Below are 26,174 nucleotides of genomic sequence, written 5' to 3'. Positions count from 1 at the left end.
GGTAGTATGTTCTGTCCTTTAAATACAGGACCTATTTTAATCACCTGAAGAGCTAATAGCCCCAGCTGGCTTTTTTGATCCCTTGCTCCTACACACCTTCTGCAATGCATGCTTCCTGAGGAGCAGGCATTGCTCATGCTGGAGTTGGATAAAGTCAAAGTTCATTGCAGCAGTGAACTCTGGCTGGATCCACAGTGTGAGTTGCTGGGACCCCAGCTACTGCTGCCAGGCCAGTCCAATGCTGCATTCTGCCATCATGATAGTGGCTTCAGCTGCTCCCTGAAGGACTTAGAGCTTATGGTATGAAGTCAGAGGTCACAAGGTGTTTTGTGTCTGGGATACTGGCAAAGGCTGGAGAAGGGTATTAGCAGCACAGGTACAGACTGGACTCTGTGGTTGGAGTAGCTGTGGACAGCATTGTCTCCAACACAGCAGAAGAAAACTTATACCTGTGGTCACAGATCGGCTTCTCTCCACACTTGCTCTCTCTCTTACTTTTGCTTGGTTTTGTATTTTCTTTATTATTTTTTTTTGTTCATTTCTTTCTTTTTCTCTCCTGCTTTTTCTCCTTCAAGTCTCCCAGCTCTGAGCTGCTCCATACTCCAACTCCTCCGCCTTTGCCTTTTGCGCGCCGCGCTTTGTCTCCAGAGGTGCAGGCGGTCACATCCGAGTGGATTGCTCTGACCGTGGGAGTGTCTCCCAGCACCACTCCTGCCATAACTCCTCCATTGCCTCCTCCGCCTGAAGCCTCCCTCTCTCACACTGACTATCTCTCGCCTTCTGCTGCAGCCAGCCCTTCCCCCACAGTCAGCCTCCACCATTCTCATCTCTCTGGCTCCTCGACTCCCAGGTCCATTAGGTCCCCAGTGCCCTCTTCCTCATCCAGACCTCAGTCCTCTGCCCGCAGTTTCTATCAGGCCACTCCACAAAATGAAGAGAAGTTTGTTGACTCCCCTTCTCCCAGTGCGACTTACTCTAACTCCTCTCGCTGGGCAGTGGAGAGCCCCGAAAGCATCCTCGCAGAGCAGCGTGACACCACTGCCAGCCCAGCCTGGCTCCCAAAGACAGGAGAGGGCAGCAGCCACGCTGAGCAGAGTGCTCATGCTGTCCCCAAGATCTCTGTTGAGCGCTGCCTGAAACCGTCCCAACTAGACATGCGTGCGAGCCCAGAAAGGAGACCTGTGGGTTCCTCTGAGGACAACCAGTTGTGTCAGGAGCTAATGGCTATTGTTCAGGGAGGTAAAACAGACAAAAGAGACGTGAGGAAAGATGATACAGGAAAGTTTCAAAGCGGGGAAAAGAAGGTACTTCTGCATGTGTGTGTGCTGCTCTGAATCGCTGATTTTTGTTTAACTGGTGGGTTGACGTTTGTGCTGCTCTGCTGGCAAAGCAGAGCCAGTGGCTGCCACATGTCATTTTGATGATCTTAAGACATTTTTTCAGGGGTCACCAGTGGCATTCACTTATAGCAGATCAAAACATTTTGGAAGAGAGATCAAGAGCAATGTAGAAAAAATTATTCTAGAATAGATAACACGGCACTGACACAATCAGTCACATCTAATGAGGAATGAGGGGATTGGAATGGAATGAGGGGATTGTCCCAGACAGTGGCTATTACCAGACGCATCAGATGAAAGCAACACACAGGCCCACTGTGCAGAACACAGACATTTTCTTGCTAATCAGAGATTTTACAGTGTGCTCTGAATCATTTTTGGTTATAGAATTTGTTGGTTTTTCCTAAGGACCAAAAAGCATTTTAAACATAAGCCTGGTTCCTAGAATCACAAAAGGTGTCCCCTGTTGATCCTGGAGCCTAAGTGAACTTTAGTCTGGGATATGCATGACTAAGGGAGTTTTTTAGGGAGTTTTGATTGTTATGTATGTATTGAGAAGTAATTACCTTTGCATTTCTAAAATGATATGAAAGGTTTCTAACCACAAAAGAGAATTAGACCTACTGATGGTTTCCCCCAAGAGTTTTTAGTTATACGCAGCCATATGTTACAATTAGAGGAAACACGGTGAGAACTCTCCAGTAGCTTCTACAACGTATCTTCAGCCCTCAGTCTTTGTATAGGACATATACTTTACTTTGTAGCTCTCTGTTGCCTTGGGGCACATTGTGGGTCACAGCCAGCCCAATTACATTACAGTACCCCAAGGAGTGTAAGTTTGGAGAATTTGAAATCATAGAATTCTAAATACTGTCTTGGATGCACTGCAATAGCCTCCATGACATACCCCATCTAGCCAGCATTACATAATGAGAAACCAGGGTTTCCAAGATGACATGTTTCACACTGGGCAAACTTATGACAAATAATTTGATTTCTGCTTGAATCATAACCAGAAGTCTACTGAGAGCTGTGTTAATACTGTACTGTTTACCATCCAGATATATTTTAGTAGCATTTTTTTAGACTTAACCTGCATGTTTAAAACAGAGTGAGGTGGTCAACTCAGACAAACCAACTGGAAACTGCACTTGTCCTTGCATGGAGTTACTGTTGCTGTGTGTGCTTCAAATTTACTGGATAGTAGATGCTCTTATCACTAGCAGTGGTTGTGATAAGAGAGTATGTGCCAAGCTGACCAATTTTTCTTTTCTTCGAAAGACTGCAGACTCAAAAGTATTCTCTTCATCTGCTCCTCTCTCTTCCTCTACCCTCTCTTCCTCTACTGTCACAACACAGCCACCTCCCAGACTTACACGCAGAGTCAATAAGCCACAGGTAATCATCTTTGCTGATTACTCTTCCATTACTTACAGTCGTTTCCATGCCATGCCATTGTTTTGTCATATGCTTATTTAGCAACTCATTGATTACACAGGTGAGATAATTTTCCCTTAAGTTAGAATTTTTATTAAAAAAAAAGAAAAATTACTTCCAGGCTGTGCAGATGGGCAAGTATGGGCAAAATCTTCAGCTGCTGCAAATCTACATAGATCAAACCTAGGTTTCTGCTTGTTTGTACCAGCTGAGAATCTGTTTATTGGTTCCTCCAAAAGATTAACTCAGGGCTTACTTAGTTCTAACTTTGAGTTCCTACAGCTTGATTGCATTATAAGGCAATGTTGGTGGCCTTCTTAGTAGGAATGGTGTAGCACAAGAAAATTTGGTTCAGGTATTGTTTAACCATCTGAGATCAGGATTCAAGGTTTGAGCATCTCAGAGCTGGGGATAAGGCATGCACATCTTGGTATCCACAACGCCAGGGGCCTGCTCTGGTCTTCTCAGGTAGGATTCAGAGGTTCTCAGCTCTGTTGCTGAGAGCTACAAATGTTTTTGAAGAGGGATGCAGTAGGGTCGGTGCAGCATGGCTCAGCCCCAGCACTGTGTCTGAGGTGCCCAGAGTGTGGGAATGAGCAATGCTTACATCTGCTGGTGCCTCATCAGTCCTTCAAGGCAGCTTCCACAAGATGGCAATATTTGAAACAGAAAGTTCACCATTAACAAAAACTGGAACACTGGACTGAGTTTGTACCGATGGGTATTGGGGAAGCAGTCTTTAGCTTGATCAGTGAACCAGGCAAGTTGGTCATACAGGATGAATGTGGGAAATAGTTGCCAATGTTACTTACTTCCTTGATTAGAGAGAGAAACAGCTTAAACCCTGAAATTTTCCTACTACCTTTACTCATTTTCTTCCACTTGAAGCTTGCACAACTTTTTACTGAACAACCACCTCCTGCTTCCCTTTCACTTTCAACATCTGAGTCCAATAGAATACATATTCTCCTTCACATTAAAAATCCATAGAAGTTTCCTGTGTTGGCCTTTTTCCTGAGCTCTGATATGCTGGGTCATGCTGGTACTTGCACTGGATATATGTGATCCAAAAGAACAGGAGCAAAGAGCCACATTTAGACAAAGATGTTTCTCTCCAGTGATGATTAGCACACAGTTCTATTTTGGGTGTTCCACCTGGTTGCAATAAAACCCCATGGCTTTTCTTTGTAGTCAAAGTCAAGTCAATATTTATATTTTATATGCCTTGACAATCAGAGCATTGTCAGTGTCAAGTTAAAACTATGTGTGACATTAGCAGTAGTCTTGACCTCATTTTCAGCTCCAGGTCCACAGTTCTTTAGGGAGCAGGAGTGATATTTATATGTGCAAATGGCTTCTCATTATCTGTGTGATCCATACAGAGGCTGATGGTTTCAGCAGAACTTCAGGTAATACCCTGGAGGCTTTTCAAAAATCTGTACCTCTCAACTGATTTTTATCAAATGAGAAAATCACTTAGCAGACATGGAAATAAGACATTACATTTGGGTTTTCCTTCCATTAGTGTCTGTCCCTGGTGTTTGACATACTTTATGATTTTGAATTTTAGTTTTCTTTCTCATTATGGATAACCTCTCCAGTTATGAAATTCTGATCCAGGATTTTTTGCAGGTTTAAGACCTTTGGTATAGGTCTGGTGTAAGGACTCTGTTCTTACCTGTTACATCAAATAAAAATATAAATTGTATTGGCTCTTTACACTGTTCTGAAGTTCCCTTTTGTTTGTTTTCCCAGTCCAAACTAAAAAGAAAAAAGAATTACCTCACAGCATGTGAAGATATTTCAAGTATAATTTACAGATAACTTGTCTCAATATTCTAGCAAAATATGTTATTAAGGAGTAACATAATCTATCAAATTAATTTATTTCAGGGAACCTGCAGGAATTTTCCATTCTAATTCCTGTTCTACTCAGAGATCCTATTAGCACAGTGTCACAGTCAACAGTGGTGGCAGCAAGTGTGTGAGCAGTGTGGTGGCTTTGGCCCTGGGGCTGGACTGTGGCTGTGGGGTGGGGAAGGCAGGACTGGCTGGACTAGGGTCTCTGTATCAGCAACGTGAGGGATGTTGGTGGGACCCATCTGCTCCTTGGCACTTGTACAGAGCCACTCCAGCAGGGTGGTAATTCACCTGCTTTTGGCTGCTAGAGAGGGGAGCATGTGAGATGGATGTTCAGCCCCCATGTTCTCCAGCACAGACCAGCTACCCCCAGCATGTTCCTTGCTTTGCACCGTGTTCAAGGTAAACTTATACCTCCTGCAGTGGCTTTCTGTTACTCCACAGATTCAGCACAGCAATGTTTCTGCTGAGTGCTTGCTGTCCAAGGCAGAGCTGCCCAGCCTGCAGCAGGCATTTTGCACCTGTTTTCCAATAGAAATGCCTTTTTCTGCTGTAGACACAGCCTTCAACTTCTGATCCAGGGTCCAGGGGGGGTCTTTCCACTGATTATGGCAGCCTTCAGGTCAGGCTGCTCCACTCTGCAGCCTTTTCAGTGTCCTTTGTGAGAGCTCTTCAGCCAGCTTTCCATTCGCTTTCACCAGAGCTGGACTTGGTGTGTGCAGGGCTTTTCCTTTTGTTTCACCTGCGCTGGGGAGGCCTCCCTGTTCTTGGTTCTTCATTCACGTGGGAGCATCGGTGCTGATGTGTTCCCTCCTCTGAGGGAACACCAGTTTGTCTGTCTGTCTTGTATGTCTATTAGTCTGTTCTGTTTAGTTTTGTCTTTCTTTATGTAGTTCTTTAACTCCCACCTGAAATGGATGGAAGACACAGAAACAAGAGCTGCAATGGGTAGTTGCACTGATGACACTGAATTTCACTAGGAGCAGGGAGAGCACTGCTGAGCAGTCCCAGCATCTTTGTGCCTAACATTTAAAAGCTGCCTTAGGGCTTTTCTAGGCTCTTAATGTAGAACCTTTTTCTGGTGATTTTACAAACTTGTGGCACTCTTTACATCCATCTCCAAACTCCATATGAGGTGGAAACACTGGCCAGCTGTGCTTTATGACTAACTGTACAGCATATTTGTGTGCACAGTCTGTAGAAATGGAGACATAGAGACTTCAGCACGTGCTTAAGTTTATTCACTTAGTCTTAACAAAGCAGATAGTGTGGCTGAGCAGGTAGAAGTTGAGATGTCCTCACAGGTTGTGAATACTTGGTCACTTTTAGGGCCTTCAGCTTGTCCTCAGCAGTTACAGGGCTGGCTCAGTGTTCTGGGGGGAAGTCTTTTATACTTTGGAGCTGTGCCAAACACTTCCTGGTTCCTCAGCCACCTCTGGCACAAGGGAGCCACCACTGTAGGTAGTATATGGTCTGTCTAAACCTCTGTTTGAAGAGCATTTGGACCTATAGTTGCTGACTGTGGGGTGTTTCACCACCTCACTGCAGGACTCTGCTGCAGCCCTGGGAGTTAGTGCTTTGGTAGGAGCTGCATGGATCTCAGAGCAGAGGCCAGAGGAGATCACTTAGTCATGTGTCTTGTCAGGAACTGGAAGTTCCTGCTTGGCCTTTGCCCCAGCCCAGCTGCCTCATGGAAGTCCCCATGAAGATCCTGCCAGGAAAGGAAATGTGACCTGGGTTCTGATGCTGCACCTCCTGGTAATACAAACCTGCACTATGGAACATTCAGAGGCAGTATCAATTTTTTAGCTTTCAAAAACTAATTTAATTCATAGATACTAATGCTTTTAGGAGGAAAAGCTGTGCACGAAGGTCACAAGTAATGAGTGGGAAATGGACCATGTGGTCTTAGCTCATGGAGCAATTTCAGCAGTCAATTTATCGGTATGGAACAGAGAAGCACTTTCTTGAATTAAAAAAAAAAAAAAAAAAAAGCTAAAAACATTCTTACAGCTGCCTCAGCCTGAAAATTGTTTTTTCCAGGTACTTAACCACCTGAGTTAGCTCTGGCCTCATCAAATTTGATGCACTATATCCAGTTAGTCTGCACAATATTAACTTTAAATTTGTTCTTTTTTCATTTGTCTTTCAGGGCTGATGATAGGCAGGAGGGACTTCCAGAAATCCTGTGAGGATTTCAGGCTCCACAGTAAATGCTTTGAATGCAAATTCCACTGCAATTAGTAGATTGAACTTACGTTTAAATTTCTTTCTCTAGAAATATACATAGTAACAGAGCATTGTTTCATAGGGCAGCGATCCCAGATTCCAGCACCAGAGAGTAGAGCTGACTACAAAGGAGTTGCTGTGGGGCTGGGTTCGCCTACAATGGGTCACAGTCATTGAGAAAGGAGATGGTTTGCTTTAATACAGTGATGGGCACAGCTCCAGAGGTCCAAGATGTGGTTCAGTGGAGCTTTGAGAGGAATGAGCTCATCACCCTGCACTTCTCCAAAGTTTTTGAGCACGCTTGGGCTGAAGGTGTAACAGACCTCTCTGCTGTCTGCTTCTGCTCTTTCTCAGAATGCCATGAAAAAGCAAGCTTTTTACTGGAGGGCACTGCTGAGGTGAATAAAGAGGAGGACAGAAAGCTTAAAATTGAGGCCAGTGAAATTAAGTTTGAAAATTGTGATGAATGATCACAGAGCATGACCATGCTCTGTATCTCAGCCCACTTTGCCAAGCAGCCCTGCAGGCAGTACACCAGCTCAGACATTACATTTGCTCACAGCATGCACCTTGCTTTCTGTGGGTGTTTGAATATGCAAAAATGTGCAAAACCAGGCTGTGGATATCTGTATGGCTTTTTCAGTGATCTTCCCCATAAAACCTGCAGCCTCAAACACTGATTTCCCTTTATGTGTCCTTGGACACACAGTCCCTGTGTAGAGTTGTGAGTGTGGGGTGAGGCAGGGCAGAGTCCAGAGCTTCACTGGTGCTGGTGTTTGGAGCTGGGTTTTTCAATCAAGGCCTGACCTGACACTCTGCCTTGTTGTGGGAATTAATAAAACATTTCAGAGCCTTGCTTGGAATAGGATAGAGTGATTTTGTTGGGGCTACATGGCATTGTGCCTTCTGAGGACCTGAGCTGTTGGCTTTCTAAAAAAAGAAAGCAAGTTGCTGTTCTCTTCTGTGTCATTGAGGACTTTTCTGAAAACAGCAACATATGCCTTCCAGCATGCTTTTGGCCTTTCAGTTTTGATGCTCCCAAGTATGTGTTCCTTTTGGCCTTTAAATTTTGATGCTCCCAAGTATGTGTTCCTGTCTGTGTTCTTTTTGCCCTACAGGAATGCAGTATGATTGTACCATTTCTGGCTATAGCAGTGTCCATCACCTTCCACTCTGATTCCCTGCCCTACCTTCTGTTTTGCTTTCCCTTGCAGCATTGTGTGCTGCTGTTGTGTTACTGTAGCCTCAATGTCTCTTGTGTAAATTAAGGATCTTGCTGTCCAAAAAGTATGGTATTGGGCTGGGGAGGGGAGGAGTTGTTCATTTCCTTTTGTTGTCTGCACTCCATTTACATTTTTTTTAATTCTGACCAATGTAACATCTGCTAAAATGTCTTCCTTATCATTTGCTTGGTGATCACACAGCCTTCCCACCATTCATTGAGAGCTGGACCAGATCTCACAGAGTCTGAAAAGAGCTATGTGGTAAGGCCCCTGTTTAACTCAGATGTGTAGTCCTAGACATTCTTCACCCAGACAGTAACACCTCAGTAAGAGATAAAATGCCAGCACTATTTTTAGTTGCAAAGTAGATACATATTTATCTCTTTGCATATATTGCTTGTTTGCAACAGAAGGAAGGGAATTTAACACTTAGAAAAAACTGTCACAGCCAATGAGTGAGCCAATTGTGAGCCAATTGTGCTGCCACACCCTGGGTATAAGTTAAATGAAGCCAAATGCATGAATGGAGCAGCCCAACCTCACCTTGCATTCTTGAACTGACTTCATAGCATTTGGAATGGTGCCACTGCATAACTAATTGCAACCTCTTATGCTGCTTCTTTTAAAAATATGTGTAAATGTATTTGTTACAAATCTTCAAACTAAATGCCAAATTCTTCTGTGTCTTGCCTGTTTTTCCATGCTTACATCTGGATCCCTTCTGCACTCCACTACCTGGATATTTACCTGGATCTACAACTCTTCTTTTGTTTTTGGTTTTTTTACTGGACTTATATACTGCAACTGGAATGTCCCATCTCTTCTTATCTATATTTTCCCCTCCCTTCCCCCTGTTGACTGTCCTTTGGGTGTTCTTGGATGTCAATGCTGCCTACCACACAGGAAGCTGTTTGCAATGAAATCATAAACATTGCAGAAAAGTCTGTTCATTACTGCAGTACTATTTCTCAGCCTCTTGACTCTCGCCACAAGGTGACCTCTAATGACCATAAATCATCTCTCATCATTTCTCAGCAACCTCAAGCACAGCAGCAAGGAGCCAGCCCTGAGCGAAGTCAAACACCACGAGACATGTAAGTTCTTTTGGTTCCCATCTTTCCACAGCCCATATTTCTGACTGGTGGTGAAGATAGGGAGGTATGAGAGCTCTCAGTGGTAAATTAGAATCATGTGAAAATGTCAGCTTTGCTTTAAAGAACAGAAGTAGCCACATGTCATCATAATGAGTTTCAGACTGTGCCCTTTCTGTCTGTATAGCACCTGAAACAATGACCTGTATAGCACCTCAACAATGATCCTGGATGGGGTCTCCATTACAGAGGCTGTCTCAGTGTCTTTGTATCTTGAAGCTGGCAACAAGTTCATATCCCCTGGCTATACCTGATCAATGTGTTCCACTCTGTTCTTGGCTTCTCACAGTAGAGTGAGACTCCCAGCACCGGTGCCACTCGGTGCATTGCTGACCAGTTCCACAGGTGCATTTGTAGCTGAGAGACCAGGGGTGAGATTTTCAAAGCTGTTCAGTGGAGCTGCCACTAAGCTTGGTGGGGCCTTAACTGATGGTTTTGAGAATAGCAACATGCACTGTGTGCTGGGGACTGATGGTCACAGCAATTGACTTGTGAAAGGAGCCTTTGCTTTTTGCAGAGCGGGAGCATCTCACAGCTCTATTTTCATGCTCTATAGGCAGGGGACCCTAGCCTCCCCAAATTTGCACAAAGATTGTTTCCACTCCATAAGGATCCTTTCCAGTGAATACAGAGTGCCTGTGGTACAAATGACATCTCAGGGCAGGATTCAGCCTGGGTTTTTTATTCCACCATACCTCCTCAGCCATGATTTATCCATGTAGATAGAGTGCAGTGGAGTAGGCAATATCTTTTTCTAAAGTCCTTTGTTCTGCCCTTTGGTCAATTATGGCTCTCTCTGCCTATGTGCCTGGGCAAGGAAACACCTATCTCCTTTAGTCCAGGAATGAGAGTATCCAGGTTTTGGCTTGGACTCAGTTGGGTGTCTGCAACTGAACACTGTTAGGTGCTACGTGTTAGGAAGAATCTGGTTGTTTGTCTGTGCAGACAACTACATGGCAGAAAGGGATCAGAAGCTCTCCACATATCCCACACAGTGTAGGTATGACACTTTTTACTACCATGACCTTTTGACAACAGCAAGTTCAATGCAGGTGGCTTCCACCTCTCAAAAGGCAAACACAGGTCCAGACTGCATTCAGCAATATGTAATAGGAATTAGGGGAAGAGGAACATCTCTTCCTGAAGAGATGTCATAGAAATCCAATGACTAACATCTACTGTCTCTGGTTTTCAGAGTTAGCTACCAAGCCCTCTACAGCTACACTCCTCAGAATGATGATGAGCTGGAACTGAGGGACGGTGACATTGTTGATGTCATGGAGAAATGTGATGATGGCTGGTTTGTGGGTGAGTGTGACGCTTGCCTGTGAGCAGAGCTTTTTGGGGTGAGCAGTTTTGCAGAGTGTCTGGAAGTTGCTTTCATTTTTGGGGTCAAAATGGTGAAAAAAATTGACTTCAGTTTTCCCACAATTTCCCATCTTTTCCCACCAAGAATATTAAAATTAAGCTGCAAGGTGGTGGAGCTTTGTTTTCCATGCTAGGTCTCTAGTACTTCCTTTTTTATCTTCTTAGTATCTCCATTCCTCTCTTCATCCTGATCCTTCTTGTTTAGACAGATGACAGAGCAACAGAGAGAACCAAGAAAAACTGGGTTTCTGTAGCATTTCGAAAGCTGAGGGGAGGCATGACTAGTTACAGAAAGTGGCAAGTAGAGGGTGAAGACAACACATGGATAGGAGTTGCAGTCCCTGAAAATCCAGCCTCAAGTGCATGTTTCGCAAAATCCTTTACCTTCAAGGAGTGCAAGTCTGGACAGTGTTCTCTATCTCAATGTTTCAAATCTAGGCTCGCCATCTCTTCTTAAGGGGATTAGCTCATTTACACTGAGAGGAGTTTGACTTCTAACCTATAGGCCCAGGAGCTTTCATCAGCACCTTATTAATTGTTAAAGGGGATGACCAAAGACGATTAGTAGCAGAACTAGTTGTGATCTGGTTTGTACCAAAAGACTCTTTGACTAGGGCTCCCATTTAGTATTAGGAATCAATGCCTGCAAGCAGAAGAGGTTGCCACCTGTACCTTTTTAAACCCTGGAGCCTTCCTTGCATGTCTCCATCTTACTATGTCTTCCTTGTGTTTTATTTTGCAACAGGTACATCCAGGAGAACAAGGCAATTTGGCACCTTCCCAGGCAACTACGTGAAGCTTCTCTACCTGTAAAGTAACAGTGATCCCACCATGACAAGGATGGTGGGATTCCTTTCCAGATGGTGATTTTAAACAGTGAAGAAACAGACAATTTATGAATGTACTAGACAAGACATGAGAAGTGTTAGGAGGATGTGGTTATGTGGTACACTATTGAGTTGAATGTGTAGCCCTGCTTCCATGGAGTCAGGGTATGATTTGTTTGCTGAAGAGACAGTTTCTAGTTTACAGTGCTGCCTTTGTGTATTCCTCTCCCTTCCCCAGTAAGAGTTTTGATGATAATCTTAATTTGTACGGAGTACTTACCTCTGAGAAGGCTTCAGGGAAGCACATGGTATAGGTTTTGTTTGTGTGTTGAGATAGGGTAGTACTTTGGGGCAGTACTCAGCCCTGCAGCTGCTCACATTGGTTGGCACAGGAGTTCAGGAACAGGAGTTCCAGAAATAGGCTTGCTGCCCAGTTTCTGCCTTGCTGAAGACTCACTTTTCTCTGCCTTCCATTTCCATAGAAAACCTTTCCTTCATGTCATGCATCTTAAGACCCAGCAGAGGCAGAGGACAGCTGATACAATTGAATTGCAGAGCTCTGTGTGGAAAAGGAGCTGGGGATTGGTGATTTAATCCAGAGAGGTCAGCCAAAGCATAATGCAAATGTGCAAAAATCCCAAACCCTTCAATAACATATTACTGATCTCTGCAGGGTTTTTTCTTTTGTGCAGGGGGTGTGTGTGTGAATGTATTGTGTGCAAAATTAACTGAGACCTGTTTTTTAAAAAGAAATCAGCCTAGATTTGACATTTATCTGCACAAAGAATAGAACCAATAAACAGAACATCCGCAAGGGCAAATCCTGTTTATGAGTCCTACGGCTGTTCACTTTCTCTGCTCCTCTTGCCCTGTCGCTGGCCCTAAAGGATCACACAACTTTTCCAGTGTATGCTTTGGGATGAAATGCTGGGACTTCTTTCCCAGCATTAAATCTTAGAGGCTCTGATAAATCTGAACAATGTATCACTGAGGGTGCCTTTTTTTTTCATTTTGGTTACAGTGTTGATGGTAGGTCAAATAAATACATGCATTTTGGCTGCCTCTTAGTCATACAAAAAAGTCTAATCAATTTGGAAAGCTGTTCCCAACAGTTATTACCAGTTACATAGATTTGTATTTCCTTGAGGGAAAAAAAAAACCAAAACCATGGCTTGGCTGTATGTTTGCCTGTAAATCCACTATGAATACTCTTTTGATAGACTTTTTGTTATTAAGAAAAAGCATAAACAAAACCAGTTCTATCAGACTCTGCTTCCTACAATTGCCGTACAAATAGCAAAGGGTAGATTGCTATTTTGTCATAAGCCGTATTTAATAATATAAAATGCCTATTTTTATGCTGATGCTTTTATACAGATTTATTAAGAGTAAACTACAACTAACTGTTAGCACGACTTGCAATGTTTTGATAAACTAGCCATGCTCCTGGGTTTGAAATCAAGAAGGCTTGTCTTCCGTCTCAGTCAGCGGAAGAGAAGACTCTGTGTCTCAGAAGTTTGACTGTAAATATGTATATTTAACTTTGTACAGACAATGTACTTACCTTGTATAGAAAAATAATTTAAACACATTGAGTGAAGGGAGGGGAAAAAAGGCAGTTGTGAAAGGTTGGGATTTTTCCACTTTAATTTAAGTGATGGAATTCCGTGTATGTTCACATAAAGAGTTTTAGCACAAAATATTCATTATGAAAGGTTTCAGATATGATACAAAGCACCACTGTTTATTTTCTGCAGGAGGTATCTTGAATCCTGCATCTTATTTATGGGTTAGTTGTTCTGCTTTGGGTTTGCCCTCTAGTTATTTGCAACAATGTTTAGGCCTGTTGGTAAGATTGGATAACACCAAATAAATCTATCCAGCAAAGTAACATGTTGATATTGATTGTATATAACATACTCATTTAAAAGTTAATTTTCTGTTCCTGCTCTTGCCAGTTTAAGTTAAACACAAACACACACACACACACCACACATATCCACACAAACTGCAACTTCTTTTTGTGTTGATTTTTTGTTTCTTATTGCAGTGGATTACTATTTGGCAATTAATAAATGGAATTATTGAATTACTATTGTGTTCCTTGTACAAATTATTAAATAAAATCTACTCTGGTTGTTCCTGTAGCAATGGACTTTTGTATTAGTGCCCCGCTGTAGCTTTGTATCCATACTGATGTGTGGGTGTCTGCCATGGGCTTCACCACTGTCCTGTACCTGAGGATCCTGCTTGTGATTTGGCTTGAGCTCATCAGTCCTTCCTGAGCTGTAGGCTGGCTGTGACTTTTTCTTAAAGAAACCAAGGTGTAAAGGCAGAGGAGAAGCTGGTTTACACACAGATCTCACCATAACATGGTGTCAGGGTACAGTTGCTGTGGCATGCACGCAGACCCGGCAGGTTAGGAGTACACCTCTGTCCACTGCTTTACAAAGGGTCTTTGTGACCTCAGATGAAAAGACCACCCAAGTTAAGTCAGGCAAGAAACTCAAAATGCCAGCCTGTGGGGAAGGTATGTCAGTTGGTGTTGGGCTTACATGTGCATTTTTAACCCTGACTTGTGTTAAAAGCTTTAAGACTCTGCTGTCTGGTAGCTGCACCCTGACAGGGCAGGTATGGCTACAGCATTAACTCATGGGGTTTGTAGGTCTGTGGTGATTGTGTCCTGTCTCCCTGCAGCAATACACCTAGCTGGGACTTTCTGGGCGTGCCTTGTGTAAGGGAACAGTCCCTGAAGTAGAGTGAGGGAAGGCATGTGCAGGACTGTGCTCACCTTAAAGACTGGTATTTCACAAGGAGTTTTAACTTTTTGGAGACCTCCATCTCAGACTAAGCCAAAATTGTGCAACAGATTCAAACTCTGTGATGATGCGACTGGATGGCCAGGCAGACAGATAAACATCATGGCTGCACTCACAATGCTTTTAGGAAGTCAAACTGTAAACAGATGATCCTAAAACCAAACTACCATGACAGAAAAAGTCTGGCTACTGTACATGTGTTTAGAAACCACACAGACACAAGCCCTTTTTTGTTTCACAGGTCTCTATATAAAAGCCAAAGGGCAGTCTGACCATGGCTTTGCTGACAAGCACTGCTCACCTTTGCTTTATATCCTGGACAGGGAGGGGAGAAACCCATCTGTGACTGCTGAATGTTGGTATTTACTCACTCTAACCTAATCTAAGGTAAGGAAGCTAGAGGTGCTAGTGACTTCAGAAGCTGGGCAAGCAGAGAGGGGAAGGTGACCCAGCAGCGTGCAACAGCCCTCTGGAGATCCTGCACACTGCTGTGGCAAAGCTGTCACTTTCTTCACTGTCACGAGTGCCACACCGATGATGTAGTGGAAGAACTACTTCTCTCTGCTAGGGATGAAATTAATAGTCTGGACACATGGACCCTGGAAGGAAAGAACCTGTGAAAAGACAAGCTAATGCAGGAAAAAGGGCACAACCACAAAAGGGGATTGTAGAAGTGAGGGTGTGCCTTGTGATGGGATCATTTGTGGCCATGTCTTGTAGGACCAGTACCTGGATGACCTGCATCATTCCTACTTGCTGCCTGCTCCATGCTCCCCAGCTGTGGCTGAATCCCGGCTTCAGCTACAGCTCGCTGATGTTGTGCTTATCGGTGAGCTGCGTTCATTAACTAAATGAGCAGCAGTGCTTGCACTCCAGTTGTAAATGCCAGTGCTGTTGCTGTGACCAACCTTTCCCACTTGTCCACCATCAGATTACTGAGGGCTTAATATGCAACTGAAACAACTATTTTTCCTAAATCACAGATAAGAAGGTTGGCTGAAAAACCTGTATAGAAGAATTCCTTTCATTGGTGGCACCGTGCTTAAGGGGCTAGAGATAAAGAAAACGCTGTTTAAATCAGTGAACCTGGGATAAATTAGCAGAGATGTAACACCCTTCCCAGGCTCCACCTCACTCAACCCATCCTGGCGGGGAAACTGCAGGCAGGGCAGCTTAATTCCATCGCCCCCATTAGGTTTCAGAGTTAACGTTGCTCTAGGCTGGAGAGTATTTGCCTGGGAGGTGCCGCACCGGGGCACTCACTCCTGCGTGCGGCTGCCTGCCGGAGGCTTGTCCTGCCTGCCAGCAGGGAGCGGGTGAGGGGCGCCGGGATTCCCGACCCCGGCAGCCGCCCTGCCCGGGGCGGGCGTGTCCCCGAGCCGGGGAGCGGCTCCTGCCGGGGAAGCGGCGGGGAGCGGGCGCTGCTGCCCCGGGGCGGGCCGGGGGCGGGCCGGAGGCGGGCCGGGCCGGGCCGGGCCGGGCCGGTGCGGGCGGCGGGGCTGTCGGAGCCAGCCGCGAGGTGCAGCGCGCACATGGGGACGCACCGCATCGTGCTCTCGGGCCCCGGGCCCTGGGGCTTCCGCCTGGTGGGCGGCCGCGACTTCGAGCAGCCCCTCGCCATCTCCCGGGTAGGGTGGGCTGCGGCGGGCGGTGCTGGGGGCGGCCGGGGTCGGCTCGGGCTGGCAGGTGGCACAGCCGGTGCGGGAGGTGGGCTTGTCTTTTTCTTCCCCCCTGTTTTTTTTAGTTTGTTTGTGGTTTTTTTTTTTTTGTTTACGGAGAAATCGATGGTGGCACGCTCAGCCCCTTCACCTGTAGCAGACCGGCATCTTTGCTTCCCACCGAACCTCCCTGCTCAGCCTGTCCATAGGGACCCTGCAGGCAGTAGGAATCCCCTGAGCCCCCGGTTCGGGTTTGGCAGCCCAGCCTGTGGGAGCCCGTCTCACCGAGCTGGGCTGAGTGCTCGCAGGCTCTGCTTGCCATGTATAGTTAAGAGCCTTTGTTTACAGTAGCCATGTTAAGGTGTATTTAGTGCCTCTGCCCGTCTCTGTTCGAAGTCCTTCTTGCTCCCCCCTTGAAGAGAAATTAGTTAGGAAATGGCAAAAATTTTGCATCGGAACAATTTTAGGGTTGTACATGGCTTTTCCCTCCTCTGCCCAGCGTTTGGCTGTGAGACGCCGGCGCTCGCTGCCTCGCTGTCCTGTCCCCACCTGTCCCCACAGGCGCCCGGCACGGCCGGGAGCTGGGCTCTGCCCCCCGTCCCCTGCAGGCTCCCAGAGCCGCGGGCTCGCGTGTGCGGCCCCGAACCCCAAACTCTGCTCGGCTTTGTGCGGGGCGCACTGCACAGAGACTCTTGTCGGGCTGGCTGCAGGTCTTCCCGATGGGAATAGGAACGAAGGGATTGCTCCTCGTTCCAGCAATCCCTCGGCAAAGCAGAGGCATCCAGCGAGCTGCTCTTAGCCTGGGGCTCTGGCATCTGCCACCATTGCACAATTCTGGAGTGCCCGCATGCCCCAGGTGAGGAAAGGCTGCGGGAAGTGGAACGTGCCAGAACTTGAATTTACGTGAATTTACTGCCCTTAAAGAAGACCAGGATGGTCAGACTTGTGAATTTTTATAAATTCCTCCTGCCACGGGATCTCCTGCCATGGGGTCCCACTGCCGGAAGGAGCCCAGGTGCCTCGGGGAAGCTGCCAGCTGCAGGAAAGGCAGAGCTCACAAGTGCTCTTAAGCCCACGGGGGGTGGGGGGTGAGTTACCAGTTTTCTATGTAATCTCTTTCAATTACAGTAATAATGCTTCATTTTTCTAAAGCATTTTTGGGACATGAAAGCACCTTTACTGTAAGGGAAGTGATATTTACTTCATTGTTATGGTAATTATTGCCATTTCCTTTCAGCAAGAATCTCAGGCAGAAGGGTGTCTAAAGCCCTACCTGCTCTTAGCTCTTCTTGGTCGCTTTTATCAATGCTTATAGGCACCTATCAAGGGACATAGATCAGCAAAGCAGCAAAAACAACCACCTCATGAGAAATTCTGACCCTAGAGACTAAAATGTAATAAAATAGCCTCTCTGATCGCGGTGACGTAAATGCTGACAATTAGTAGCTCTTATCAGGGCTTTCTCTTGTGACCCCTCTGACACTTTTAATTTCCCCTCCCAGACTTCAAGTCATTAATCTTTCCTGTGGTTTGCTCGTAAGGCTCCTGGATTTCTCTCCCGGGCTCAGGAGTGAAATTCTTGGCAAGTCTTCCCCTTACCATGTAAAAAAATATCTGATCCAGTTTTGACCTGTTTTAAAAAGTCTGTTCCTCCGTGTGTGTTGACTTTACATATCCTTGCTTATTTTATTTGGTACCTGTGTTTTCACCAGGGACATTTCTGGCACAGAGCCCTTCTTCCCTCACAGGATGGGGTGAGCTGTGGCCGTAGGACTGACATCTACCAGGGGTTGTGAGGGCCTTGGTCCAATTGTGTTATGAGATAGAGAGGCTACCTGAGAGGGTGAGGAGGCTGTGATCTGTGATAAGAGCATTACCCTGGGAGGCTGGGAGGTTGTGGCTCTCCCTCCTCAGCACTTATGTTTGCTTTGAGCTGCAAGTGGGTGTGCACAGATGTGCTCGTGAGCAGCGCTGTTAGCAGGGGTGCACAGGGCTGGGCTGCTGCCCTGGGCATGGGGAGCAGCAGCATCCTGACACTGAGAGTGCTGCTGTTTGGGTGTGCTGTCTATGGGGTCAGCGCTGTCCCATGTAGCCAGTGGAGCCTGTCCCAGTGATGCACTGATGGGATCAGCACGCTGTTCCGTGTGCTGGCATGGTGGGATGCCAGGAGAGATGTCCATCCAGCCATAGACCTCAGCTGAGTGTCTTGCAGCTCTCTTTGAATCAGGTGCCTAAATTCAGCCTGCATTGCCTGCCAAGAGCTCATGTTTGGCTTCTGGCACCATCATGCTTGTGCTGTTAAGCTTTAGAGTTTATCTTGGTATTTATGGCCCTCATCACCATTGTGCCTCAGCTTCTTGCTGGTGGCTTTTGGCTTCTCAAGCTCCCAGTCAGCTGGGGAGCAGCTGCACTGGAATGTAGTTGTGTTGGTGGGAGGCAGCACTGTTTGGGTTGCTCGCCGGGGGAAGTCATTGAAACTTGGTGTTGCAGTCCTGGGTCCAAGAAGGATGAGGACCACTGGTGCCATGAGCATGGGAGCCACCAAGCAGCCTGGCCAAGGGCTTCTGGCTGACAGTGGCTGCATGGTACCAATGTCTTGTTGTGCCTTAGAGGAGCAGCAGATGAAAGATTGTGGCATTTCCACAACTGCTCTTACCTTGTCTTTTGTCACTGCCCTACCTCACTTCCCACTTGAAATATGTGTTCAAAACTGCTTCAGGCTCAAACACATCACAAGCATCTGTTTGTGAGAACACTTCTGGTTTCTTGGTTGTATTGGACTGGTCTTCCTGGAGAGAACTCAGTATGTAGGTTTCACAAGTGCTGCTCATGAGACTTTCTTGTGGAGTTTCCTGTCTCTTTAGGACGGACGCTTCACAGATGTTTCTGGCTTGAATTTCTTTTTAAAACTGTAGGGTTCTGGTGGACAGTTTATTGCAGTCTTTGTTCAGAAAAAACCCCAAACTTGTGTTGATCAGTGTAATGAACTCTGGGCCAAAGCCTGCTGGATTGCCTTAGAGGAGTAGGAAAGGCCCTTGTCTTTACTGCTCTCTGCGTGATACTCTGCAGTGAGTCAGTGGGGTAGAATTTGAGAAAAGTTCTTTCTGAGACAGGAATGGAAAATACATACAGGATAATAGTTTCTGTAGCGCTGCCCTGTGCACAGGGTAGTTCTCAGTTAAATCCCATTGAGGCTAGGAGCTGATGGAGGGAGGAAGCAACACATTGTATAAGCAGCCGCTGATGAAATAGAGCGGTCTGAAAAGCAGTGCAGTTGACAGACCCCAGCCCCCTCCATTCCCCAGGTAACATGAGCTGTTGCTTGTTTGGTTGCATTTGATTTTGATAAACATTGAGGTTTTTGTTTCCAGCTGAATACATGGAGCTGTCTGATAAACTTGGTTATTGAGATGATTTTTGTGGTTTGTGGTAGCGATCTTGAGCATCTGACCCAAAATATGGGCAAAGCAGATGTTTGCCGTTTTGTCATGTCAAAAATCTCCAAGCTCCATTAAGGATGGGTGCCTCTTGGAGTCTGTAAGACTGGACATTTTGTTATAAAACCAGTTTTCCAATGAAAAATTGGTTTCAAGACAGCCCAGTTATGTAAATACATTAAAAAGATGAAATCCCAACATGATGCTTGTTGCTGATTTTGACCACTGTAAAATGAATTCATCCCTGCTTAGTCTAATATTTTATCTATTTGTGATATTTTAAAAACTCAGAATTTATATAAAATACAGAATTGGATCATAATTGGGTATTTGAGTGTGTTAGTTTTCTTTTCAAGCATGGCCCTCTGAACCAGCTTTATAAACTTAAAGCTTGATTTAGTGGTAAAACTGGACTTGATGGTCTGAAATCAATCAATCAATTCATTTCCCATCTGAAATCATGGGACTGAATCCTGTGGTGTGAAAAGATACCAGGTTTAGCTTTGGTACCAGCTGATACCCTAACCCTGTCAGCCAGTAACCCTTGTAGGAAGCAGCTGAGCAAAGGCATCCCAGAGCCAGTGGTGAGGGAGAGGCCTGCTGGTAGGGGACACCCTGCTAATGGGCATCCCTTGATGGGATGGATGGAGACTGTCCTCGCCCTGATGCATGCCAGGGCTTAGCTGAGTGGCACAGTGAGTGCCCTGGGGGCTGCGCTCCAGCCTCTTCCCCAGGTGGAAAGAGACTCTGGCTGCAGGTTATTTTTCTGAGACATGAGGAGAGCTGGGGCTTTCTGGGCAGCCCTCTGCTCCCAGAGTGAAACATTTTGGCCTTTCCTCTGCCAAAGGAAACATGAGGTGTGGTGGATGTGATAGGATTTAGGGTTGGGCTGGCTTTCCTCCTCACCCGGAAAGCCTTGGCTGGTCCCCACTGTGCACACCTATGCCTGCAGTTCCTCTGCCACGGGGTCCAGCTCTTGTGCCCGTGACTGCAGATCTCAGCACTGTGCTGGGGATTTGTTCTGGGGCTGTCTGGGCAGAGGGAGGCAGCTGGGGAAAGCTGCTGGGCTTTATAGGAAGATGAAGGTGGCTTTACGTTTCCTGCTCGGATGTTTACCTGGCTGCAGGTGGGGCAGGAGCTGAGGCAGCACCAGCCCTGCTGTGCCACACCAGGCAGGGCTGCTCCAGAACAGCTGATAAGGGCCTGTGGAACACTGGTCATTGGTGTCACCTGCCAAGAGCTTCTGGCCCTTCAGAAGTGGCTGGGCTGGTGTTCTGAGGACAGCAGGATCCCTTGTGCATTGCTTGGTGGGAGCCCTGTCTGCTCTGTCAGAGCGCACCGGCTGGGAAGGGCAGAGGTTGTGCCCCTACAGGCTTTGAAATCAACATCAATCCTGGCAGTTTCCTGGAAAAATCCTGTGCTTAGAGGTACAAGTGGCTGCTGAGAAGACGAAAAGACTTTTCTGATTTCCCTGACTACCAGGGTTTGGATGAAAACAGATCTTCCTTAATTGTAGTAAGGGCAAAGCAGCAAATTTTCTTGGGGTAAATACGAAGCGCTTTGGGGCAAGGACAGGTTTGATCTTTTTCAGTCTGGTTTCCTTATCTGGGGGAGCACTTTTACCTTGAAAAAACTTTTACAATTTTTGGGATATTCATATATACAATTTTGGGATAATCAAATGCCTTCTACCAGAGCTACATGCAGGAGCAGTACTCTTGTCTTTGCTAGGAGCCAGGGTTCTCTTTTCCTCAATTCACACATTCAGATTAATTTGTCATTGGTTATGCAGCAGCTTGATGTCACCCAAACTTTGGAGTTCCCTTTTCTCTGTACCTCTTTGCAACCAGTATAATCTCTTCTGATGGTGTCTGACCCACCTTGTTCTGGTCAAGTTTCCCAAAGGGCCTAAAGAGAGAACTCTACATTTGGAGTGAATGTACCAGCCTCAACATTATGTGAGAGCTTTAAGCCCTAGAGCTTTAGGTGACAAAAGCAAATGCTGGACTTCTTGGGAGGAAGAAAGCTCTTTTTGTTCCCAGATGTCAAGTTTCATATGCCTGCAGGCTTCTTGGTACCTTTCACCCTTAAAAATCACTTTGTCCATCAAGAAATGTATATGTTATGTAAAATGAATTGGATTTGAAGGGTGCAGCATGAAAATAACAGGAGATTTTTTTTTTTCAGTATAAACAGGGAAATTGTAGGAGCCCTAAAGTGCATAAATAATTGATGTTGTTCTGGACTACAGTATCTCAGATGGTTGCTGATTACTGGATGTGTTGATTTATTTAGAGGATGAAATAAACCATCAGGAAAGACTCAGCTGCTTTTAAGGCCTTGTAAAAAATCTCTTGTTTATTTGTTTTAATGTGGGACATGTTGCAAAAGAAGCTGTGGAGGCTGAGTAACTCCTTGACCACCATTTGAGCATCTATCTGAGCAAATCCTCTCACCCTTGTCTTTTTATACCAAGGTCAGCCCTCTCTGTGCAGTACCTGATGCCTTCCCCTTTCTGTGTTGACAAAGCTCCTCTGGCTGTCAGGGTAGGGCATAAAGGCAGGCAGGAGGGTGAGGGCTGGGCTGCCAGAGGAGCTTGTGCTGGAAGCCCAGACCCTGCTGGGGTGGGCTGGTGCTCAGGAGTTTCACCAGCCAGACATATCATCCCCTTCTCCTTCTTGTCTCCTGGTGATGATGTGGTCTGGGCCAGCACAGAGCAACCAGTGAGGCTTGGGCTGCAGCCTGGCCAGACTGTGATGGTGCAGAGAACAGGAGCAGCATTGAAGGGAGCTCTCCTGGAGCCAGTTGTAAGGCATCTCGCTCCTGCTCCCCTAAAGAGAAGGGGTGGGGAATGTGCTTGTCTGAGTTTTCTCATAGCCTCTGATCTCTGCTGACCCAGCTGCATGCTTTTGCTGGGAGAAACTTTGACTGCTTAGCATAATACTCCAGTGCTGAGGACATTACTCATGGTAAAAGAGCAGTGTGTGTGGGTGGGGAGGATTAAAGTGAATGTCAGAGATGTCTGGCTGTCACTGGTGGCCTTGGATGTTGCTTCATGTCTGTCCTTTGCAGCAACAACCCAGCTGGGTTTTCCTCTCAAACACACAGAGGTGCAATTTCTCCAGATCTTTTTTCTTGGCTGATGTTAATTTTCTCATTTCTTATCTCTTCATCACTTTTTGCAATGTGTTTAGGTGTGGAGTGAGGAGTGATGCCCGAGGCTGCAGGGTCTGTGAGAAACTGTGAAGAGCTGACAGAGTGAGCATGTAGGTGCCAGAATGGATGAGGGGAGAAGGCCAGAAAAAAGTGAATGAATTTAGACCCACCCATCTATCTTGACTCACAGGGAGCTGAGTTATGCTGCTTTTCATAAAAATGCTTCCCACCCTTCCTCCCTCTCATTTGCTGTGGGCAGCAGCTTCCCTCAGTATACCCACTTGCTGCCTCTTGGATCCTTGCCTGCAGGAGGAAAAAAGGCACCATATACCACTGTCCAGGGGCTGCAAAGCTTGTTAGATAGCATGTGTGGAGAGAATTACATCAAATATAAAATGTAGTTGTGTTTGTCAAGCTCTGGGACAGACAGAAGTTTTATAAAGAGGTCCTGGGAGCTGAATAAGCAGCCAGATGTTTCTCCTGCTGCTAAATCAAAGTGTTTTCTATTGTAAATGCACTTGCCCAAAGACTTTCTGAAGAGTTGATATTTCATAGCACTTTCTTTGCTGCTTGGCCACCAGTGCAAGCAGGTAGTAGCAAGCAAGCTGCCTGGGAGATGGTCATCTGAGCTGTGCAAAGTCCTGGTGGTGTTGGCAAGATGGAGCCCTAAGTGTGTGTGCAAGGGGCTACATGTGCACAAAGCTTCACTTTGTAGGATAAGAAGGTAGTGTAGTTTTTTCTTCTATCCTAACCAATCCTGAATCTGTGGGACCTGTTTTAAAAAAAAGGGGTCCAAGCCTATAACTGTCTAAACCGTTATCTACTACATTGAGTTTTGCATGAATAAAGAGTGCAAAGACAATCAAACCTGTAGATTATGGGGATTATTTGTTTCTTCCATATGCTGGCACATGTGTCTGAGCTGGTATCAAGGACATGGTTTGATGTGTCTGGTTGTAAGTATCTAGAATATTTCTATAGTAGCCCAGATTTCTTACACAGAACACCACCCAAACAGAGCATCACTCTGGGACCTGTTTTGGACACAGTGTGAGTCAGTGCTGCTCTGCCTGTCTCAGCATTGTCTGTTCAACAGCAAAATGACCTAATGGCAGTGTTACCCAGTTGCTTGGCAACAATCACCTCAAGGCAGGGCATGGCTCCTTTCCAGGAAGCCTTTGGGCATGATGTTATAAGGTGTGCAGAGCTTTATTCACCCAACCATGGTGTCTCTGGAACTGGGAGGTTCCCGGGGCCTGGTGAGTCTGCCCATGTTCCATCTGCTCAAGCCCAGTGGAGGAAGCCCAGACCAAGTCAGGGAGCTCTTTTGAAGGACACAAGAAACCGTGGCCTTGCACAAGCTGTGACTTGTGCGAGGTTTGTTCCTTGCAGTATCTTTCAGCCCTTCTTGCCTACCCATGCAGAAGTGCAGCTCTATCTGCTCAAACCTGCCTCACCCACCTGTACAAGATGTGCACTTGTACAGCACTGCCTGCTGGTCCCTTGGCTCCTGCTGGTCTCTGCTCCATGCTCATTCAAGAGGGAAGGGTAAGAGAGGCCAGGACAAAGCTTTAGATCATCTGAGAGCAGGAACAGAGCAGTTTCAGATACAAAATTTACTGGATCCCTGCTTGCCTGAAGCTTTTGTTCTTTTTTGGAGTCCTTTTGTGTAAGCTGGCTGATAGCTGCCAGTGCTCTGAGCACCTCTGCCTGCTTTCCCCCCAGCCACATGCCTGCCCCTGCTGCTTCCCATGGACCAGGCAGGGATGTGACAAAAATAAAAGCAGGAAAACATCACAGTGGCAGCTCTGTGCTCCTCTCTTAATAACAGAAACGCCTTTTGCTTGGCAGCACTGAGATAAGCCCAGACCTTACTGTGAGGGGGGAAGGGAACGTTATTAGTAGCTATAAATCATCCTAAAAGGATGGGGGATGGATTCCCTCCATACCCTGCCCTTGTGCAGACATGTTTGCTGTGAACAGTCCTGGCAGACAGTATGAGCTGGATGTTGCAGGCAGTAGTTTGTGGAAGGTTGCATTTCAGGGCAAGTTATTTCCAGACCTGAAGAAGCTGGATTTTAAAACATGTTTACTTTTGGCAGATACACATCTCTTTTATATTTTTGTGCAACCTTGTAGCTTGTCCTTAGGGGAGAGGATTATGTGAGTACCTGAGTGCATGGAATAGCCCCTGTGCTACCAGTGGCACTTACCTGATGGAGAAGAGTGCTTGCATTTTCAATTCCTCTGAAGTGGACACAGCAGGGACCTGACACCACAAGCACTGGCAATGCACTGAGATGTCACTGTGAATGCCAACTGCTCTTCCTGATGGCTCTTGGGGGTTCCTCAGGAGGCTTCAGTATTTCAGTGTCCCTGGCTGCTGTGGCTTAGCTGTTCCTGGTGATACATGACTGCTTCTACCAGCCTATCACATATTGTATTACTATCAGTCTTGAAATACAGCAAGCTGTATGGCTCAGTCTCCAGCAGTGTTCCAGTGCTGGCATTAATCCACTGTTGTTCTTGACCCTTTGGCAGCTTATCTGATTGACAGTGAATCATGGTAGCAGTGTACTGAGCTTGGTGTTCCTTACAGGGGTGAGTAATGTGCCTCTCTCCCTCCTTTGGTAGCAGAGGAAATAAAGGCCCCAAGAAACCAAGTCACTCGGTTAAGGTCCAGAGATCAGGAGAGGACCCACACTGTGTTTTCTGCAGGCTTTTTCTTTAATGATATCCTTAGGGACATGTCTTATGGATTTTATAATGACAGCTCCCAGATCTGGTGGGACCGTAGGCAGCTGTCAGTGCTCACGATTTCTTCAGAGCTTCATACTGTCCCTGTGTGCAGGTTTTGGCTGGGGTAGAATTGTTCACAGTGGCTGGTAAGGGGCTGTGGTTTGGATTTGTGCTGAGCCCAGGGTTGATAATACAGAGATGTTTTTGTTATTGCTGAGCAGGGCTCACACAGAGCCAAAGCCTTTTCTGCTTTTTGCACTGCCATGCAGCAGTGAGGAGTCTGGGGATGCAGGGGAGGCTGAGAGGAGACACAGCCAGGACCACTGACTCCAACTGCCCAAAGGGATATTCCAGACCACATGACATCATGACCAGGATATAAAGAGCAGGAGATGTTTGGAGTGATGTTGTTTGTCTTCCCAAGTAACCATTATGCATGATGGAGCCCTGTTCTCCTGGGGATGGCTGAACACCTGCCTGCCCGTGGGAAGGAGTGAATTCATTCCTTGCTTTGCTTCGCGCACGTGTGTGGCTTTTGCTTTCCCTATTAAATTGTCTTTATCTTAGCCCAGAAGTTTTCGCTTCTACTCTGCCAGTTCTCTCCCTAGTCCCGCAGGTGGGGGAGTGAGTGAGCAGCTGAGTGGGGCTTGGCTGCTGGCTGGGGTTGAACCACAGCACCCTGTCAAGGTTTACAGGAGGCACTCTCAAGGCAGTGAATCCAGTGGAGTGGCTGCAGATTGCACTCAGTGGCCTCTAAAGGTCACCGGTCAGCTGAGGGCTGCAGCTTGGCAGGTGGTGATCTTCACAAGTAAATCAGATTTTCTGTATCCATTTGGTACTTTGTCTGGTATGTTCATCAGCACTTCCTCTGTCAGTTCAGAGACTGCTTGCAGCATTCAAAGTGGTGTGCAGGTAGTCATTCACTATTGG

At 46.3% G+C, this 26,174-nt stretch overlaps 2 protein-coding genes across 39 annotated transcripts in view; both read left to right on the top strand.

Annotated features, from left to right (window-relative positions):
* The window catches only part of SORBS1 (sorbin and SH3 domain containing 1), a 157,672-nt gene extending 144,090 nt beyond the window's left edge, over positions 1 to 13,582 (top strand). For 16 of the 36 annotated variants that reach the window (XM_066554421.1, XM_066554420.1, XM_066554424.1 and 13 more), the window contains 6 exons: positions 576 to 1,304; positions 2,622 to 2,738; positions 8,291 to 8,350; positions 8,993 to 9,183; positions 10,436 to 10,548; positions 11,354 to 13,582. In XM_066554421.1, coding sequence (XP_066410518.1) covers positions 576 to 1,304; positions 2,622 to 2,738; positions 8,291 to 8,350; positions 8,993 to 9,183; positions 10,436 to 10,548; positions 11,354 to 11,421 — 1,278 coding nt within the window. In that variant the 3' untranslated portion in view covers positions 11,422 to 13,582. The remainder of the gene's footprint in view (positions 1 to 575; positions 1,305 to 2,621; positions 2,739 to 8,290; positions 8,351 to 8,992; positions 9,184 to 10,435; positions 10,549 to 11,353) is intronic. The other 20 variants (XM_066554430.1, XM_066554439.1, XM_066554441.1 and 17 more) reach the window with 7 other exon arrangements.
* A 1,913-nt stretch (positions 13,583 to 15,495) lies between these two features.
* The window catches only part of PDLIM1 (PDZ and LIM domain 1), a 44,672-nt gene continuing 33,993 nt past the window's right edge, over positions 15,496 to 26,174 (top strand). For 2 of the 3 annotated variants that reach the window (XM_066554458.1, XM_066554456.1), the window contains exon 1: positions 15,740 to 15,882. In XM_066554458.1, the coding sequence (XP_066410555.1) occupies positions 15,787 to 15,882 (96 nt within the window). In that variant the 5' untranslated portion in view covers positions 15,740 to 15,786. Of the gene's footprint in view, positions 15,571 to 15,739; positions 15,883 to 26,174 lie in introns of those variants that run through there. The other variant, XM_066554457.1, reaches the window with a different exon arrangement.

The sequence above is a fragment of the Molothrus aeneus genome, chromosome 8 (assembly GCF_037042795.1).
Source record: "Molothrus aeneus isolate 106 chromosome 8, BPBGC_Maene_1.0, whole genome shotgun sequence".
Taxonomy (NCBI): domain Eukaryota; kingdom Metazoa; phylum Chordata; class Aves; order Passeriformes; family Icteridae; genus Molothrus; species Molothrus aeneus.
The sequence above is the reverse complement of the archived record's forward strand: the minus strand, read 5'-3'. Positions and strand labels throughout refer to the sequence as shown.